The 18,414-nt window shown below is 41.2% G+C and overlaps 1 protein-coding gene across 9 annotated transcripts in view; it reads right to left on the reverse strand.

Moving 5' to 3' along the window:
* The window catches only part of Cit (citron rho-interacting serine/threonine kinase), a 183,424-nt gene that overhangs the window by 106,169 nt on the left and 58,841 nt on the right, over window positions 1-18,414 (reverse strand). For 8 of the 9 annotated variants that reach the window (XM_090320230.1, XM_090320237.1, XM_090320235.1 and 5 more), the window contains exons 8-9: window positions 18,065-18,268; window positions 15,479-15,632 (exon numbers count right to left, since the gene is read on the reverse strand). In XM_090320230.1, coding sequence (XP_090176356.1) covers window positions 15,479-15,632; window positions 18,065-18,268 — 358 coding nt within the window. The remainder of the gene's footprint in view (window positions 1-15,478; window positions 15,633-18,064; window positions 18,269-18,414) is intronic. The other variant, XM_090320238.1, reaches the window with a different exon arrangement.

Raw genomic sequence — 18,414 nt, forward strand, 5'->3', positions numbered from 1 at the left:
GCCTAGTAGTAGAGTGCTTGCCTAGCATGCATGAAGACCCTGGTTCTATTCCTCAGTACCACATACACAGAAAAATCCAGAAGTGGTGCTGTGGCTCAAATGGTAGAGTACTAACCTTGAGAAAGCCCAAGGATGGTGCCCAGGACTGAGTTCCAGTCCCAGGACTGGCAACAACAACAAAAAAAAAGTTTAAAACACAGCAGATGTATTAAAACAGCAAATTAGATGTAGCTGAGATCTGAGAATCACAGTTCAAAGCCAGAGCAGACACTAAAAGTCCGTGAGACTTATCTCCAATTAATCACCAGAAAACTGGAAGTGGCCCCTGTGGCTCAAGGGGTACAGCGGTAGCTGAAAAGCTCAGGGATAGCACTCAGGCCCAGAGTTCAAGCTCGACAACCAAAAAAAAAAAACATTGGTGTGAGGCTGGGGCTGTAGCCCAATGGTAGAGTACAATCCCCAGCACAAAAAGGAGTGAGGGAAGCCGGGTGCAGTGGCTCATGCCTATAATCCTAGCTACTCAGGAGGCTGAGATCTGAGGATCGCAGTTCAAAGCCAGCCAAAGCACTGAAGTCCATGAGACTCTTTTGTTTTTTCCTTTTTTTTGCCAGGCCTGAGGCTTGAACTCAGGGCTTGAGCACTTTCCTTGGGCTTTCTAAAGGCTAGAGCTTTGCCACTTGAGCCACAGCACCATTTCTAGCTTTTTCTATGTATATGGTACTGAGGAATCAAACCCGGGTCTTCGTGCATGCTAGGCAAGCACTCTACCACTAGGCCAATCTCCTAGCCTCTGTGAGACTCTTATCTCCAATTAACCAGAAAACTGGAAGTAGTGCTGTGGCTCAAGTTGTAGAGTACTAGCCTTGAGCTGAAGAGCTGAGAGACAGTGCCCAGGCCCAGAGTTCAAGCCCCACAACCGACTAAAAAAAAAAGTGCTTGATGTTTGAGTCAAATCAAGAGGCTTTAAAAGTCAAGATTATGCTGTCTGAAAAATATGCTAATGAGTACCTATATTAATATTTTTGATATAATATTATGAAATCAGCTGACCTCACTGCCACATATCCACCACATTCACTAATGATAATAAGAAGTCATATACTAAGATCTTTTGCTCATTGGTAAAAGCTACTAAGAAAAAAAATAGGAAAAGAAATCCATATATATATATATATATATATACACATACATATATTTTTTTTAAAGAAATCAACCTGTTTTGGGTGGCACTGGGCACATTCTCCTTTGTGGCAGCGACTACACAAGTTACTTTCAACTTTCTTTTTTCATTTCTTAAAGACAGACAGCAGAACAAGGATTTCAGCAACAAAGAGCTATTTTAAGAACTGTAGTTAATTTCTCTTCTATAAATTCTCTCTCCATCTTTTAAAGAAAATCCTGACATTCATTAAAAAGCATTGAGAAGAAAAATTTATCATCTGTAAAAATACCCCCCCCCAAAATGCAAAACAAACTAAATGGATTTGTCCTCTTGGCTCTGCTTCTAATTAATATGTGTCCCATTGGGCTCCAGTTACTCTGTTCAGACAAGTATTAAGATGAAAACCATAAAAGACTTTCTGATTTAGGTCTAGTGTTTATTGCCTGCTTTCTGACTAGAGCACAAAGCCCATGATAAGAAGGACATTGTTGTGTTCTCTATGATAGACTCAAAACAGAGAACAATGCCTGCTGTCCTTATTCAATGTTTAATGTCTATTTTGTCAACAGAATGAGTGAATAACAAGAATCTTAAATTCAAGATCATTTCTTGGCCCTAATGCACGATGCCATGCAATATGCCACTGTGAGGAAAGCCAAGGATTGATGTACCTCAGAGCATCCAATTAGTCATTTAAAAAATGACATTATTTTTAAAGGAAAAAAAAAAAAAGGCCAAGCATGGTGATGGATGCCTGTAATCATGGCCCTCGAGAAGCCAAGGGAGCCTTGGGTTACAAAGCAAGACATTATCTCAAAAATAAGAAGAAAATGAGGAAACAAGGAAGAGAGAGAAAAGAAAAAAAAAAGGTAAAGAGAGCAAGCTGAACCAAGTCTAATAAAATTCCTAAATATTTAATCATCAATATAGGGTACAGACAATATAGGTAACAGGGCTGCATATGACAGCAGAAATGACTCAACAGGCAACACAGTATCATAAGTACACGGCACAGCGAGACACACTGTGTCTTGACTATGCCTCCAACATGGGGGGCAGTCAATGCTATGAAACCAGAGACATGTTCAACTTCATTCCAGCTACCATGATGTCCTGCCCTTTAACTGACAAATTCAGTGCTATGAAAATGATGTAGGATGAAGAGAGCCAGGAAGTAAGTGAAGAAGCTACAGATGTCATTAGAGGTGAGCGTGTGGGCGTGAAGAGCAAAGAACACAGAAACTGAATGGTGGCAGGTGGCCAATGGAAAGGCGGTGAGTTTTCTGCGTATTCCTGCAGGACACAGTCATGGAAGGTGACTGATTCTCAAGAGTTGATTAAAAGGAATCTTCAAACACTGAAGTGGGGAGGAGAGCTACTTTAGAAAAGCCACAGGACAGCTGTAGGTAACCAGGTTGGGGATGGTGGGCACATTTATTACCTGGCATCTAATGATGACTTCACACATGTCATACTGCGTTAAAGTGTAACTGAAAATACTTGTGGCTATTATTTTTCAATAAAGCTGCTTCTAGTTATTGGGAGGGCCCTGTTTTATCCTTGCTCCTTTCTTGGTCAAGAGCAGTTGCTAGTCCACCCCTTCATCCCACAAAGAAGCAATGCTGGATCCACTGATCTTGTCTCCCCTATAGTCACTTCCCTCACATGGAAGAGAAACTCAGAGTTGGGCAGTCATTGGGCCATGTTTTTACTAGATCGGGCTTCTACTATGCCTGGAATTTAAGACTCAGGCTCTAGACGCCCTCTCTCACAACCGACATCCAGAGTTAGGCAGGCGCTCAGCCTACTGACCACTCCTGCCCTCCTTCTTCCCAGATGCCTTTATGGCGAGGCTGTAGAAGGGGCAAATTTGCCTCTACTAAAAGCTAAATGTACCATATGTTGCTAAGGACAACACTATCAGTTCTTTGCATATATCCTTTATAAAGGAGAATTTTCAAGGGCAGGAAAGGTCAACTTAAATCCCCAACCGCCAGTACCAGAACCGAATGTTCCTCCACCAGAAATGAGTGGACCAGGCCAAATTTATTTCCTCTAAAGTGAGACACGGAGAATCATTTCCAAACTATCTGTCATGAACCACTTGGTCCCCCTACTCTGTCCCCAAGCTTTTATCTCTATGACTCCGCCAGCCAGTCCCCCTTAGTTCTACCCCACCTTCATCCTCAGAAAATGAGCGTAAATGCAATCAGCACACTTCATAGAATTGATTAGAAAGTTGGCTGCTGAACAGAGTCCCAGATGTTTAATATAATTTTGAACCGTTGGCCAAATCATTTCCGCATTTGCTTATTTGTGAAGTGAGAATTTAAGGGTAGAGGACTCCAATTTATGCAATCTCTCATAAATCTATTCCCCATTTTCCTACCTTCTGCTGGGAACATTACTTTACCCTCAACAGAGAACTCATTTTACTAGCTGGAATGTGGCTCAGTGGTAGAGTGCCTGCCTCACAAACATGAAGCCCTGAGTTCAAACTCTCCAGTAATGATTTACCTTCCAAGCACCTTTGGCTTATGCCTTTAATCTCAGGGACTGAAGAGGCTGAAATTTGAGGGTTAAAGCTAGAATCCCTTACAACACAAATCTGAGAGACTCTTATCTCCAATGAACCAGCAAAAAGCTAGAAGTAGAGCTGTGGCTCAAATGGTAGAGTGCCAGCTGTGAAAAGGAAAGCTAAGCAAGAGAATGATGTGCTGCGACCAAGCTTCAGTAGTGGCACACAAATACAGAATTGCTTTACCAAAATTGTGATCTACTATTGGTAAGAAATGCCCACATGGAAATCACCAGGGCCCACCAAGTTACGGTGTTTTACAGATGGGAATCTTAATGGTGAAATTCCCTGAACCTCACTATTCAGAAAATTGAGTCTTTTCTGAACAAATTCTTCTTGACTTTTTCTTCAAGGGATAGCCCCAATCATTTGTCCTCTGGCAACATGATAGGAACTCCATTTAGTTTTTTTCTTTCTTTCTTTCTTTCTTTTTTTGGAGGAGAGTGTTACTGGGTTTTGAACTCAGCACCTTGTACTCTTTTTTTTTTCCTGCTCAAGACTGGTGCTCTACCACTAAAGCCACACTTCTACTTCCAGGTTTTTGCTAGTTAATTGGAGCCAAAAGACTGTTTAATAGACCCTGGTTGGCTTTGGACCTTGATCCTCAGTAGCCAGGATTACAGGCCTGAACCACCACGGCTGATTCGATTGAGTTGATTACTGTGTCTGGGGGGCGGAGTAGGGGGAGAATGCATGAGTGTGTGCACATACCAATGCTGGAGCTTAAATTTAGGGCCTTGATTCTGTCCCTGAGCATTTGTATTCAAGGCTAGAGCTCTACCACTCGAGCCACAGCTCTACCTATGGCTATTTTGGTACCTAATTGGATTTTCCTGTAAAGGCCAGCTTTGAACCATGATCATCAGATCTCAGCCTCCTGAGCTGCTAGGATTACTGGCATGAGCCACTAGTACCTGGCTTGATTTCACTTTTAACTTGGACTTTATTTCCCTGTCTTTGCATAGACTTCTATACTTATTTATTTTTATCTTCTTGATATTGCAACTATCTGTAGAATGAGCTATATCCATTTATATTGGAATAAAGTAGAAAATATATTTTAAACATCTCGGAATGTCGAGTCTAAATTCAGACTACAGGGACAAGATCCTATAATCCTAATTCATAAACATTTAGCTCTTTGGAGTGTACCCTCACCTGTTAAATAACTTACCCTCTAAATTAGAATGGTCCCCAAGAGACACATAAATATTCCTGCATATCCCATTAAAACCATAAGAGATAGTGACTCCATCTTCTTGTTATCCCTTTTCCTACTCTAGTAGGTGGTATCCATAGGTTCTGGGTCTTGCATGTTGAAATTCTCTGGTCACGACTGTAACATCTTCCCAGAGATTCCTGATTCCCCTCCCCTATCCTGGTACTCCAAGTGCATTTAGCTTGTCTCTTCTTCCTGCCCCTGAATCGACTAGGTGTCTGATTAGATGACATATTTCAAGGTCAAACGAAGCCCAACAGGGAAGCTCATCTTCATTCTTCTCTGAGTAACTTAGTAAATACAAGATGGCCAAACAACCAGTTCAAATGACAAGACCTCCAGGACAAGAAGAACTTTTAAAAAACAGTAATAATAAAGGAGGAAACACACAAAGTGCATCAGTCATTGAGGTGATGTTATTCTACAGGCATAATGCTAAAATGGACATATGGGATATTCATGTTAAAAACCAAAAGGGGCCTCATTTGGAAGAAAGAGAATATTGCTAATCAGAAATCAATGGCAGAGGGGCCAAGAGCATGGCAGAGTGCTCATCTCGCATTCACGAACCCCTAGGTTCAATTCCCTGGTACCACATACATAGAAAAAGCCAGAAGTGCTAGCCTTGAGAAAAAAGTACCCAAGGGGACAGTGCCCAGGCCCTGAATTCAAGCCCAGGACTGGCAGAGAGAGGGGGGAGGGGAAATGGCAGAACAGTGAATCCAAAGGGTACCTAGGGTAGGTAGTCTGGTGAAGATGAACCCTTCCATTTGTTGAACAATGCAGGGGTTCTTGGGAAACAGTATAAAAACCTTGTGAAGAATACAAGAGGTATTGCTATTCATATGAGTACAGAGTCATCTGGGGAGTTATAGGTCATTGAAAATAGGGGTTTGCTCTTAGAAGATGGGCCGAGAATGGGTGGAAAACATTTTCCTTTTCTTTCTTCCTTTTTTTTTTTTTTTTTTTTTTTGGTCAGTCATGGGGTTTAAACTCTGGGCCTGGGCGCTATTCCTGAGCCCTTGAGCTACAGGGCCACTTCCGGTTTTCTAGTGGTTAATTGAAGATTAGTGCCTGAGCTGCCTTTGAACCACAATCCTCAGATCTCAGCCTCCTGAGTAGCTAGGATTACAAGTGTGAGCCACTGGGCCCAGCTATGGAAAACATTTTTCACTACATAATCTATATCACTGAATTTTTAAAAACATATACTGAACTACTTCTTCACATAAATAAAAGCAAGTGATAATAACATTCAATAAAGAATGACTTTCTGATCCAGGCCTGCGAACACAAAGGCTTATCATGCCAGCACTCAGAAGGAAGAGGCGGAAGGATTTTAAGTTTGAGGCCAACCTGGGCTATGTAGTAAAACCTAATCTAAAGAAGAAAAAAAAAAAGAAAATCAAACACACACAATATATACATACATGCATACAAACAAACAAAGGGAATTAGAAGTCAGATCCTGGATTCAACTCCTACAATAGCAACTATTGGCTCTGTTATCTTTATTATGATACTATAATACTACCAATGAACAACAATCCAACCTTAATTAAAAGTGACTATGAGGCAATAGTAAAGAGGACAGTGGAGAAGAGTAGGAAAATGTTGTTTTGCTATCAGAAGATAAAGGACTAGGTAACATCATCATCCTGAGGGACAGAAAAGATATAATGCATATAAGAGAAAAGCTTTAAATTCCTCAAAAGTACAGCATAAAACCCAACAATTCTAAGCAGTCCCATCCACCCACGGGAGTCCTTAGCCCAAAAGCAGACTCCTCTCACCCAGAGCCTCCAAGACAAAATGAGGAAGGCCCACTAAGATGAGTAAGAAATGTTAAGCCTGACAGATCTAATTTTCTCCTTCATCTTAGTTTCCTAATTTGCAATGTGCCTGGGCATCACCTGGGGATCTCATTAAGATGCAGCTTCTGACTTAGCAAGGCCAAATCTGCATCTCTAACAAGCTCCCAGGCGATGCTGATTCTGCTAGTCCATGGACCACAGCCCGGGCAGCAAGGTCCTACTGACCCCAGATAGTAATGTCACTGTCTCGCTAGTACAGCCATCTTGAAAATTTCAGATTCCTAGAAGGCTGAGGATATGTGGCTCTGAATTCATGCCCCCAAACAGATGACTGGAATATTATCTTTCCTGCTAACAACCCAGCCATTTCAAAATAAATGGTTCCCAGCTAGGGATAATAATCATGCCCCCTTACAGGGGACACTGGACAATGTCTCCAGACATCTCTAGTTGTCACCAGCACAGGAGGGTGAATGCTGCTGACAGCTGTGGGTAGAAGCCAGGGACGCTGCTAAGCTTTCTGCCATTCATTCAACAGCCCCATAACAGAGAGTCACCTGACCCCAAATGTCAACTGTGCTGAAGCTGACAGCCTCTGTTCAAAATAACGGACAATAAGACACAGTCTAGGTTCTCTCAATTCATTTTGAAACTATAAATCTTTAGATTCTAGGCCATCCATCCAACAATGTCTTTCCCAGGCAACATCTGAGAGACAGAGAGGATAATGAAGAAGCAGGATTCTGTCTGTGGAGAACGGATGGCAGGACACAGCCTACCATTTGTTGTGGTTAACATCAAACACATGTGATTTGGTAGCCCAGTGGAGGGCCTACAAAGCATGTAATTTCCTATCACTCTGAGGAATAGCAACTGGACAGAACTACACCTCTCCTTTAAACACAGGACCAGATAGTACTGATGTTGGACTCTAAGCTCCATTCAAAACCCAGTACACCAGGCACTGGTGTCTCGAACCTATAAAATCCTACCTCCTCAGAGATCTGAAGATCAGGGCTAAAACCTAGTCCAGGCAACAAAGTCCATGAGACTCCTATCTCCAGTTAATTACCAAAATGCTGGAGAGGAGTTATGGCTCAAGGGGCAGCACACATTAACTCCTCTCTAGCATGGCATGATTTATTATTTACCTCCATCATAAACATTATCACTACTGAAAACTGCTTAAGCTAAAAAACATATACTTCAGGATGAGCACAGGAATTGCTCAGACCAGATCTAGACCTCACATCACTCACTTGCCATATGACCATGGGCAAGTTACCATAGTATCCCCATCCAATTTATATAATATATATATATATATATGTGTGTGTGTGTGTGTGTGTGTCTGTGTGTTTTATATATATATATATATTTCTTCATTCTGTAATATATATTATATATATGTATGTATGTATGTATGTATGTACTCTTTACACTGCCAGGTACAATGGCTCATACATATAAGCATAGCTTCTTGAAGAAGAGATTAGGAAGATTGCAGTTCAAGACTGGCTCACACCAAAAGGTAGTGAGACTCCATTTCACTATGACAAGTTGAGAGTGGTGGTACATGCCTACAATCCTGGCTATACAAACAAAGGCAGAGGTAGGAAGATCAAAGTATAAAGACTTCCCTAGGAAAAAGAGGGCCTTAACTAAAACAATAAGATTAAAAAAAAAAAAAAGGAATGGAGGCAGGACTCAGTGATAGAGTGCTTGCTTAGTAAGGGCAAAGTCCTGAGTTCAAACCTCAGTTCTAAACATACCACATACATACACACACACACACACACACACACACACACACACACACACACACACCTTCACATTCAATTTTTTGTTTTGTTTTGTCTTTTGTCTGTTGTAGGGCTTGAACTCTGGGCCTGGGCACTGTCCCTGAGCATTTCAGCTCAAGGCTACCACCCTACCCCTTGAGCCACAGCACCACTTTTGGTTTTTTGGTGGTTAATTGGAGATAAAAGTCTCACGGACTTTAGTGCCCAGGCTGGCTTTGAGCCCAGACCCTCAGATCTTGGCCTCCTGAGTAGCTGGGATTACAGCCATGAGTCACTGGGCCCAGCTTTACATTCAATTTTTCTGTAATGATACTATGCAATATACTTAACAGACTAAATGTTCCATAAACAATATCATCTATCCGCTATTACCTAGGACTTGGTAATAAAAAGGAACCCACTAGCATCTCAGGAAGGATCTCCTAGAAAGAAAGAAAGAAAGAGAGAGAGAGAGAGAGAGAGAGAGAGAGAGAGAGAGAGAGAGAGAGAGAGAGAGAGAGAAAGGAAGGAAGGAAGGAAGGAAGGAAGGAAGGAAGGAAGGAAGGAAGGAAGGAAGGAAGGAAGGAAGGGGAGGGAGGGAGGGAAAGAAAGAGGGAGGGAGGGAGGGAGGGAGGGAGGGAGGGAGGGAGGGAGGGAGGGAAAGAAAGAAAGAAAGAAAGAAGAGAGAAACCCGTTTCCTTTAAGCCAAAAGCTGTGATCTCTCAGGTTTATCAAACAACCACATGACTTCAGGCTTGACCATCACCTCCCCGCCCCCCCCCCAAACATACTTCCAGGGCAAATAACAAAACCAAGTTTGGATAAGGAATATTCCCAGTGTCACCAGTATGGGGTCCTGACTGACTCACAAAGAGACCAGAATGAAATGTACCAAATGCTTAGGAACTGGAAAACCAGCATCATTTGGCAAGAACTGTATCTTTCAGAAAATGATGCAAAGAGGATGACTCCAGAGAAAGAGTCCCATTGCTACCACACATCCTGCATCTGGAGTAACAGACAATTCAAGTCCTCCAAGGTTCCTGCAAGTGTCCAAGAAAATAGCCCTGCCATTCTGCCCTCCTCACTGTGCAAACAAGATGGGCTTGGATAAGAGCTACAAGGATCCAGATTCCATGGACCTCACTCTACCTCTGAAGGAAGACGATGGGGGCAAAATGTAATAGAAGAGTGCATCATGAGACGGGAGTTTGGCCTAGTGGTTAAAGTGCTTGCCTAGCATGCATGAAGACCCGGGTTCGATTCCTCGGTACCACATACATAGAAAAAAGCCGGAAGTGGTGCTGAGGCTCAAGTGGTAGAGCTCTAGCCTTGAGAAAGTCCAAGGACAGTGCTCAGGCCCTGAGTTCAAGCCCAGGACTGGCAAAAAAAAAAAAAAAAGAGTGCATCATGAGACAGCAAAACACCAAGATTTTGAACTCAGACAATGACAGATGCTGGCGGGGTTGTGGAGAAAAAGGAACCCTTACTGCACTGCCAGTGGGATTGTAAGCAAGTTCAGCCACTCTGGAAAGCAGTGTGGAGGTTTCTTAAAGAACTGAAAATTGACCTTCCCTACGATCCCGTCATACCACTCCTGGGCATCTACCCTGAACATCATAACCCAGGATATGATAAGGACACCTGCTCAGCTATGTTCATCTCTGCACTATTCACAATAGCCAGGCGATGAAAACAATCCAGATGCCCTACTGCAGATGAATGGATACAGAAAATGTGGTATATATATACAATGGAATTCTACATAGCCAACAGACAAGATAAAATAATGGCATTTGCAGGGAAGCAAATGAATCTAGAGCAAATCATGTTGAGACAAGACCAAAGGAACAAAAGGCGCATGGTATCCTTAATATGTGGCTATTAGATTCACACAGCACAAGAGTGAGGACTCAATATTTGTGTACCCAATGCTATGGACATGGTATTGGAAATATAAACACAACTACATACACATAAAAATTTATGTCTGTCTTTCTTTCTTTTTCTTTTCTTTTTTTTTTTTTGGCCAGTCCTGGGCTTGGACTCAGGGCCTGAGCATTGTCCTTGGGTTCTTTTTCTCAAGGTTAGAGCTCTACCTACTTGAGCCTCAGCACCATTCCTGGCTTTTTTCTTAAGTATGTGGTACCAAGGAATCGAACCTGGGTCTTCATGCATGCTAGGCAAGCACTCTATCACTAGGCCAAACTCCTGGCCCAGACATAATGTTTTATTACATAGATTAATATGTATCTATGACATACAAACCCTCAGCCTAATTTTAATTATGTTCTAAAATCTAAGTGCCAGTGATTGTATAGAGATTCCCTTCCTGAATACTTGTTTGTTAAATACGTCATTTGAAATATGATGTAAAAATCAATGTTAATAAATTCTTTAATTAAAAAAAATTATAACACACACACACACACACACACACACACACACACACACACAAAATAACAGGCCCACAGACAAGGGAGGGTGTATCAGGTAAGAAAAGTGTAGCCTGGAAGACATGAAAGCTTTCCAGAAGCTGGCTAGAAGAGGAATCCTGCTGAGCCTCTGAAACTGCATGGCAGCCCCTGGGCAGCTGGCATGCTTAAGAGACTCCCCCTCGGAAACTTGGAGAAAGCTTTGAAATGATGGTGATAATGATTGGCTGAATGCATGAGCTTGCATGAGGGTGGGAATGACAGATCAGAGTAATGGGCACTGGGGTTGATCCATAAACATGGGGCAAAGTCATCACAGAGTCTGAAGCTTGCTGGGACAGTTGTTTCCCCAAATTGGGTCAAATCCCAGTTCCTAGGACATTTTACATTGCAGCCCCCGTACAGCGGACCCAGGAAGGCACAGGTGTTCTACCTTACCTTGGTGTCAAAGCCAAGGTACTCACTATCACACCCAGTTCTGCCATTCATAAATTTTCCCAGACCCTTCTTACATTGCATTCCTCCACCCTGCCAGGACCACCTCTTGAGATAATAAGTTTTGGAAGATTATTACCTGCTGTGTTAAGCAGTACTTCCTTTCATTGGTTACCACAAGAAAAAGAAGAATTGGAGGTAAAACAGCAGAGAGGCTAATATGTTGCTTTCATCAAGGGACAATCTTGTAGTGGGGAAAGCGGATATATTCAACAGCCAGGAAACACAGACATTGAAGTAGCAACCATGAACTTAGTGATTTTGAGTGTTTTGGCTGATGAGAGTCATTCCACATGTGCTCACAGAAAATAGGGCTGGACAAAGGCATAATTTATGTTGGAGTCACCTATTTAGAAAATAGCTCGAATAGCAACAGAGTTCAGCAATGTTCTCAATCCCAAAGCCCCGAGCTGATTGCAGATGTGCAAAGGGATACAAAAAACTCCTGACATTAACACCATATCTCTCTGATTAGTCAGGAACGCCTCAGTACCACTAAGAAAAGTACTGCTAATCCTGAGAGGTCATGAACCTTCCAGCCCCCAAGCTGGGCAACACTAAATTAGGTCTTGTCCCATCAATATAAACATCTTAATTGCAGTATTGTATTCTGGATTGATTTCTAGAGCAAAATGGATACATGAATAGGAAAACTGATTACAGCTGAATAAAAAAGGCTGAAGTTTTGTTAACAGTTTCATAAGAGATACCATTCTTAGCTTTGACAAATGAGACACTTTTTTGTAAGAGTTAGCATTAACTAAGTGAAGAGTATGTGGGAACTCCTGTACTGTCTTTGAAATTTTGTTTATGGACCTAACAATCCCAACTAAAATGTTTGTTAAAAGAAGAATTTTAAAAGAAAAAATAGTACAAGAGCGAGGACTCAATAACTGCATACCCAAAGCTATGAACATGGTAATGGAAATATAAACATAACTATATAGACATAAAAACCTATGACTCTATAGACATGTTTTATTTCTTAAATTAATATGTTTCATGACATACAAACCCTTAGCCTAATTTTGATTAAGTTCTAAATACTAAGTCCCAGTGATTGTAAATAGAGATTACCTCCTTGAACACTTGTTTGTTAAACTTGTCATTTAAAATATGATGTAAAAATCAACATTAATAAATTCTTAAAAAAAAAAAAGAAAAAATAATAATGACCAGGTGCCAGTGGTTCATGCCTGTAATCCTAGCTACTCAGGAGTCTGAGATCTGAGGATAGCAGTTCCAAGCCAACCCAGGGAGGAAATTCCCTGAAGTGCCAAGAAAGCCAGAAATGGAACTGTGGCTCAAGTGGCATACAACACTGGCCTTGCACAAAAAAGCTCAGGGACAACACCCAGACCCTGAGTTCAAGCCATAGGGCCAGATAAAATAATAATAAATTATATATTTTAGAAGTCTTCAGAACAATTCCCCCAGAAGTGGCTATCAATGAAAATCATGAATATTTCCAACAGAATTCAGTTGGTCATAAAGGATAAGGAAAAAAAATCTAAGGAGAGCGGGGCATGGTGGCTCACACCTGTAATCCTAGCTGCTCAGGAGGCTGAGATCTAAGGATCTCAGTTTAAAGCCAGCCTGGGCACAAAAGTCCATGAGATTCTTATCTTCAATTTACTACTAGAAAATCGGAAGTGGCGCTGTGGCTAACGGGGTAGGGTGGTAACCTTAAGCTAAAGAGCTCAGGGACAGTGCCCAGGCCCAGAGTTCAAACCCCACAACAAACCAAAAAAAAAAAAAAAAAAAAAAAAAAAAACCAAAAGTACTCTGGGGATAATATAAAGTATACTGAAGGTGTGTATAAGTTATAGACAAATATTACACTTTTTTTTTTATATCTGAGCATGTTCAGATGTTGGTATGCATGGTAGGTTTTAGAACCAACCCCTAAAAACAAAATCAAGGTTGATCAAAACACAAAGTTACTCAGATAATCAACATTCACTGACTGACTTACATGGAGATGTGTCCTTAGGCATAATCAGCACATTCATGCATAAGTAATTAATTGTTCATTCAAGAAGACAAGCGATAAAAAGGCAAGATAAGAGAAGATTAAGTGCTTGAGGAAATTCTATCAAATCTTGTAAAAAGCATTAAGAGGAATGCACTGAAAATATATTACCAGTTAAGAAGGCTCAACCTTAGAGATTTTGAGGTATTGTCTAAAGATCAGAAAAATCTAAAGAAAAATTCTGTAGCTACCAGAACGCTGTGGCCCAAAACCCATGTGGTTAAAACTTGGTTGCCATCTTTTATGGCTACTAGAAGGTCTCACTGGAGGAAGTGAATTCACTGGGATTTGACCTTGAAGATGACAGTGGAGTGTGGGTCACTTCCAGTCACTCTCTTACTTGCCGTCGGCCCTGACCACAATAACGTGACCAGTCCTTCTCATTGTACTCACCTGTACATGGTGTACTGTGCCACCACAGGCCCCCCAAGAGACCATGGACTGAAACTAGGAGCTCAAATCAACTTTTTCTGCTTCTTCGTGGACTTTCCCAGGCATACTATCATAGCACCATGAAGCTCTTATAAAGAAGCAGAAAGGTCACCTAGCAAGATTTATGGAAATGCAACCTACTAAAGTACTTCATGCAGGAGGTCAGAAAAACCCTCAAAATGAGCCTTCAACTGGGCAATACTATGTGCCAGCCCAAAGTACAGGCTGAGGATCCCTCATCCAAAAGTAATTTAGGTTTCAGGTTTTTTATTATTTCTTTTTTGTTTTTGCATCTTAGATAATAGCTATGCTTGAGGATGGACTCAGGTCTAAACATAAACTCCTTCATAATCTCCTATACACATAAGCTGATGGTGATTGTATATCGTGTCTTTAATTAAACCTTTTCACAAGTTCAGGTATGGAATTTTCCATTTGTGGCATTAGGTTGGCCCTTCAGAAGTTTCAGATTTGGAAACATTTTGGATTAGGGATGCTCAACCTATACTTACAGCGTGGCTCCAATTATAAGCCTGGTTTCCACACCTAAAACAGGATGCACTTTCCCTCCTTCCCTCATCACCAAAAATAAATGTACTCAAGCAGACCAACTGCATTCCTGCCCTCGGTTCAGGTCATTTTATGACATGCAATCAACAACACACTTAAAAATGAACAAGGTCGGGCCGGGAGTCTGGCCTAGTGGTTGAGTGCTTGCCTAGCATGCACAAAGACCCGGGTTCAATTCCTCGGTACCACATACATAGAAAAAAGCCAGGAGTGGTGCTAAGGCTCAAGTGGTAGAGCTCTAGCCTTGAGAAAGTCCAAGGACAGGGCTCAGACCCTGAGCTCAAGCCCAGGATTGGCAAAAAAAAATGATCAAGATCTTAAAAAAAAAATTCACCACTGTGTGTGTGGGGGGGGGGGGAACAAGCCTTTTGCTATAGTTGATAATCAGTGAGGTCTTTGTTTTAGAGAATTAATTCAGTTTGCCTTAGCTGATTATAAAGCAATGTGTGAATGAATCCACTGTACATATGCATTATAGATTTTACATGCTTGTGAGCAAAGACAAATATTACAGAGAAAACAAATGAACACAGTGAGGTGTTTATGGTTTCATCTCAGGCTCCAACCATTAGCAGAGCAGCCCGGGCAGGTTGCCTAATATCAGAGTCTTTTTCCTCATCTCTGAATGAGATAATTAGGTCCCTTATTTCTGGGAAGAACTGTCAACTCAAGGGACAACCTTCAAACTCTACCAATCTGTGCCTCTAGTTTCCTGCAAGGAATGCTCCAACGACCACAACAATCAGAGTTTTGATAAATGATCCAGTTCCATGCAAATAATTTTAAAGCACAACTATTACTCAAAACCAGCTATACCATTTGCCTTTTCTACTCCCATAAATAATTAAAATTTTTATGTAATTTACAGCCTCTTCTTCAGGCTACACAGTCATTTCAGATCACTCTTAAAGGGTTTTCATAGTCCCAAGGAGCAAATTTAAGGACTATCACTCTACTTACAGTTGTGAATGTTATTCCAGTCTATTTTGGAGAAGAAGGGATGGCAGCAAAGGCCCTCAAACTTCAGTCTCTCTTTCTGCCCACATAACAGGCTCTGAATCAGATCAAGGAATTCACTGCTCACTTTGGGGTCATTGGGAAACTTCAAAAACCGCTGTTCCAAAAATAATAAGACAATAGTTATTTCCTTAGCAATGGTTCAATATCACATGTCCCAAAGTTAAGAATGCATTTCGCATATATGCAACTTTCTTTTCTATTTAAAAAAAGAAAGTTTCATGGCCTCTTCACTTTGGACCAAAGGCATGTTCCCAAAATAAGCAGCCTGTTCACATCAATAGACCTGCTTGTCAGGGTTCAATACCTTTCATGGCCTGACCTCTGCTCCCCGCTCCCCTCTCATCTCACATGCTCCCCATCTGTCCCTTTGCTGCACAAAAATGATGGGTTATTATTTAAAGCTTCCCGGATACGTCATGCTGTTTCCCCAGCCTAGAACTCCCTTCCCCACCCGCCAACCCTCTTAGCTTCCTTTCTGGGCCCCTTCTTTCCTCCTCCACCCCCGCATGTTCCTTCTGTATGTAGTCCACTTCTGCACCGACACTGTGGTTCATTCTCAGTGATGACAGGCCAAGAACCACAGAAGGCCTGCTTCTTGACCATCACTTCTACTAATCCAGTACCCAATAGTACCTGGGACAATTCACTCAGGACTGAATGACTAAATGAGTGAACTGAAATGAAGGGATAAACCAGCTCCAAGAGTCATCTAAGGGGAAATTTCAAGTCAAAAGGGAAATCAAGGGGCCGGGAGTTTAGCCTAGTGGTAGAGTGCTTGCCTAGCATGCACGAAGGCCTGGGTTTGATTCCTCTGTCCCACATACATAGAAAAAAGCTGGAAGTGGTGCTGTGGCTCAAGTGGTAGAGCTCTAGCCTTGAGAAAAGTCCAAGGACAGTGCTCAGGCCTTGAGTTCAAGCCCCACGACTGGCAAAAAAAAAAGAATAGCAATGTGAAGACAGGTTTCATGGCACAAACCTGTAATCCTAACTATTTGGAAAATAAGAGCTCAAAGGACCATAGTTTGAGGCCAGCCTGAGCAAAAAAGAAGTTCAGGGAACCCCTGTCTCAATCAATGTCTGGGCACGGTGGTATGCATCTGTTATCCCAGCTATGAGGGAAGCACAATGGCTAGGCGAGGACCAAAGTGAAGACCGGCTTGGGCAGAGAGTAAGACCCTACCCCAAAAATAACTCCAGCAAAAAGGGGCTAGAAGTGTGGCTCAAGTAGTAGAGCAATAACCTAGCAAATGGGAGGCCCCAGGTCCAATCTCCAGTATGGCCACAAAAACAAAACAGAGAAAATGTATAAGCATAAGAAATACATATTAATCTGAGTGCAGGAGCATGTACCTGTCATCCCAGGTACATGGAAAGCTAAAATTGGGAGAGTCAGAGGTTTCAAGCCATCCGAGACCGAAAAAAAAAAGAAAAGTTCATGAGAATCCATGTCAATAGAAAAAGCTAGGTGCAGTCGCATGCACTCAGCTATAGTGGAAAACCTAAAATAGGAGGATCAAGGTCCAAGCACATGCCTGGACCAAAAGAAAATACAATCTCAAAATGAGAAAGACTGGGGGCAAGGTGAGCACCAGCTTTGCAAGCACAAGATCTTGGTGTAAATCCCAACACCACCACCAAATTTAAAAAAGGAAACAAAAAAACCCTCCTTAACTATTCAATGGAAATTAGATGAAATACCCAAAGCAAATGAATAAATTATTTCTCCTTATAGTTGAATAAAAAAGTATATATATATATATATACACATATATACACATATATGTATGTATGTATGTGTATATGTCCTTAAGGAATGAGCTTTAAGTACAATGGAAAGTGTACTTATTAGAAAATAGTTTTCTACATGCCTACCATGTTCAAGGTCCTGGATTCAACCTTTACCCTCACAAATTGGAAAATGGAAATGTGTTGTATCTAGTTTTAATTATTTAGCTTTATATTATGTTTATATATAATAAAATGTATATAGAGTAAAACTATATTATATAAAAAGGTATATATTATATAAAAAAGGATTATATATTACTATAATTCTAATTCATTTCTCACTCATATTTGATAGTACTGAGAAGTAGAACCTGAAATCAAAAACATAGACTTTAGTGTCAAACAGGTTATTTTTTTTGTTTCCTCATCTGAAAATAATAATAATAATACCTATATCCCAGGGTTGTTTGAAGATGAACTGTGCTAACTAACTATTTCACAGTTCCAAGACTCACATTTATGAACATTTAACAACAATAAAATTGAGATGCATTATACTTCCAATAAAAGTACCACAGATTAATTAGCAGCAGATTTTCTATTTTAGTGGCACACGACATAATGACACAGTTTTACAATTACTGGCAGCTGTAGTTCAATGGGACTACAATTAATAAAATGTTTAGGACAGCTTTTGGCACAAAGAGAATGCTATGCTCATTTATACATAAACATTCATCTACACCATTTTTGAGTGGCATGTTTCAATAGTACTTCCCCAAGGTATCTTCCCTTTACCTGGAAATTCATGATGTTATTGAAGGTCCTGGCAGAAGTCCCCTCTGTGAATGGGGTTCTCCCATAAACCATCTCATAAGCAATCACTCCCACAGACCACCAGTCACAGTCTAGGCCGTAGGTGCCTCTGCCATCCCCATTCAGCACAGTCAACACTTCAGGAGCCATGTAATCTGGGGTCCCGATCGGGAGTTTAGCATTCACCTAGAAACCCATAAATAAAAAGCATACAGCAACCCTTCAATTATCTTCAAGTACACTGCCAACAACCACATCAGACACAAGCTGATTTGCTCTGATTACAATTCTCCCAGGCACTTCAACCCTCGTCAAGTGGCAATGCTATCAGG

This window comes from Megascapheus bottae, chromosome 28 (genome assembly GCF_031878675.1).
Source record: "Megascapheus bottae isolate mThoBot1 chromosome 28, mThoBot2.hap1, whole genome shotgun sequence".
Taxonomy (NCBI): Eukaryota; Metazoa; Chordata; class Mammalia; order Rodentia; family Geomyidae; genus Megascapheus; species Megascapheus bottae.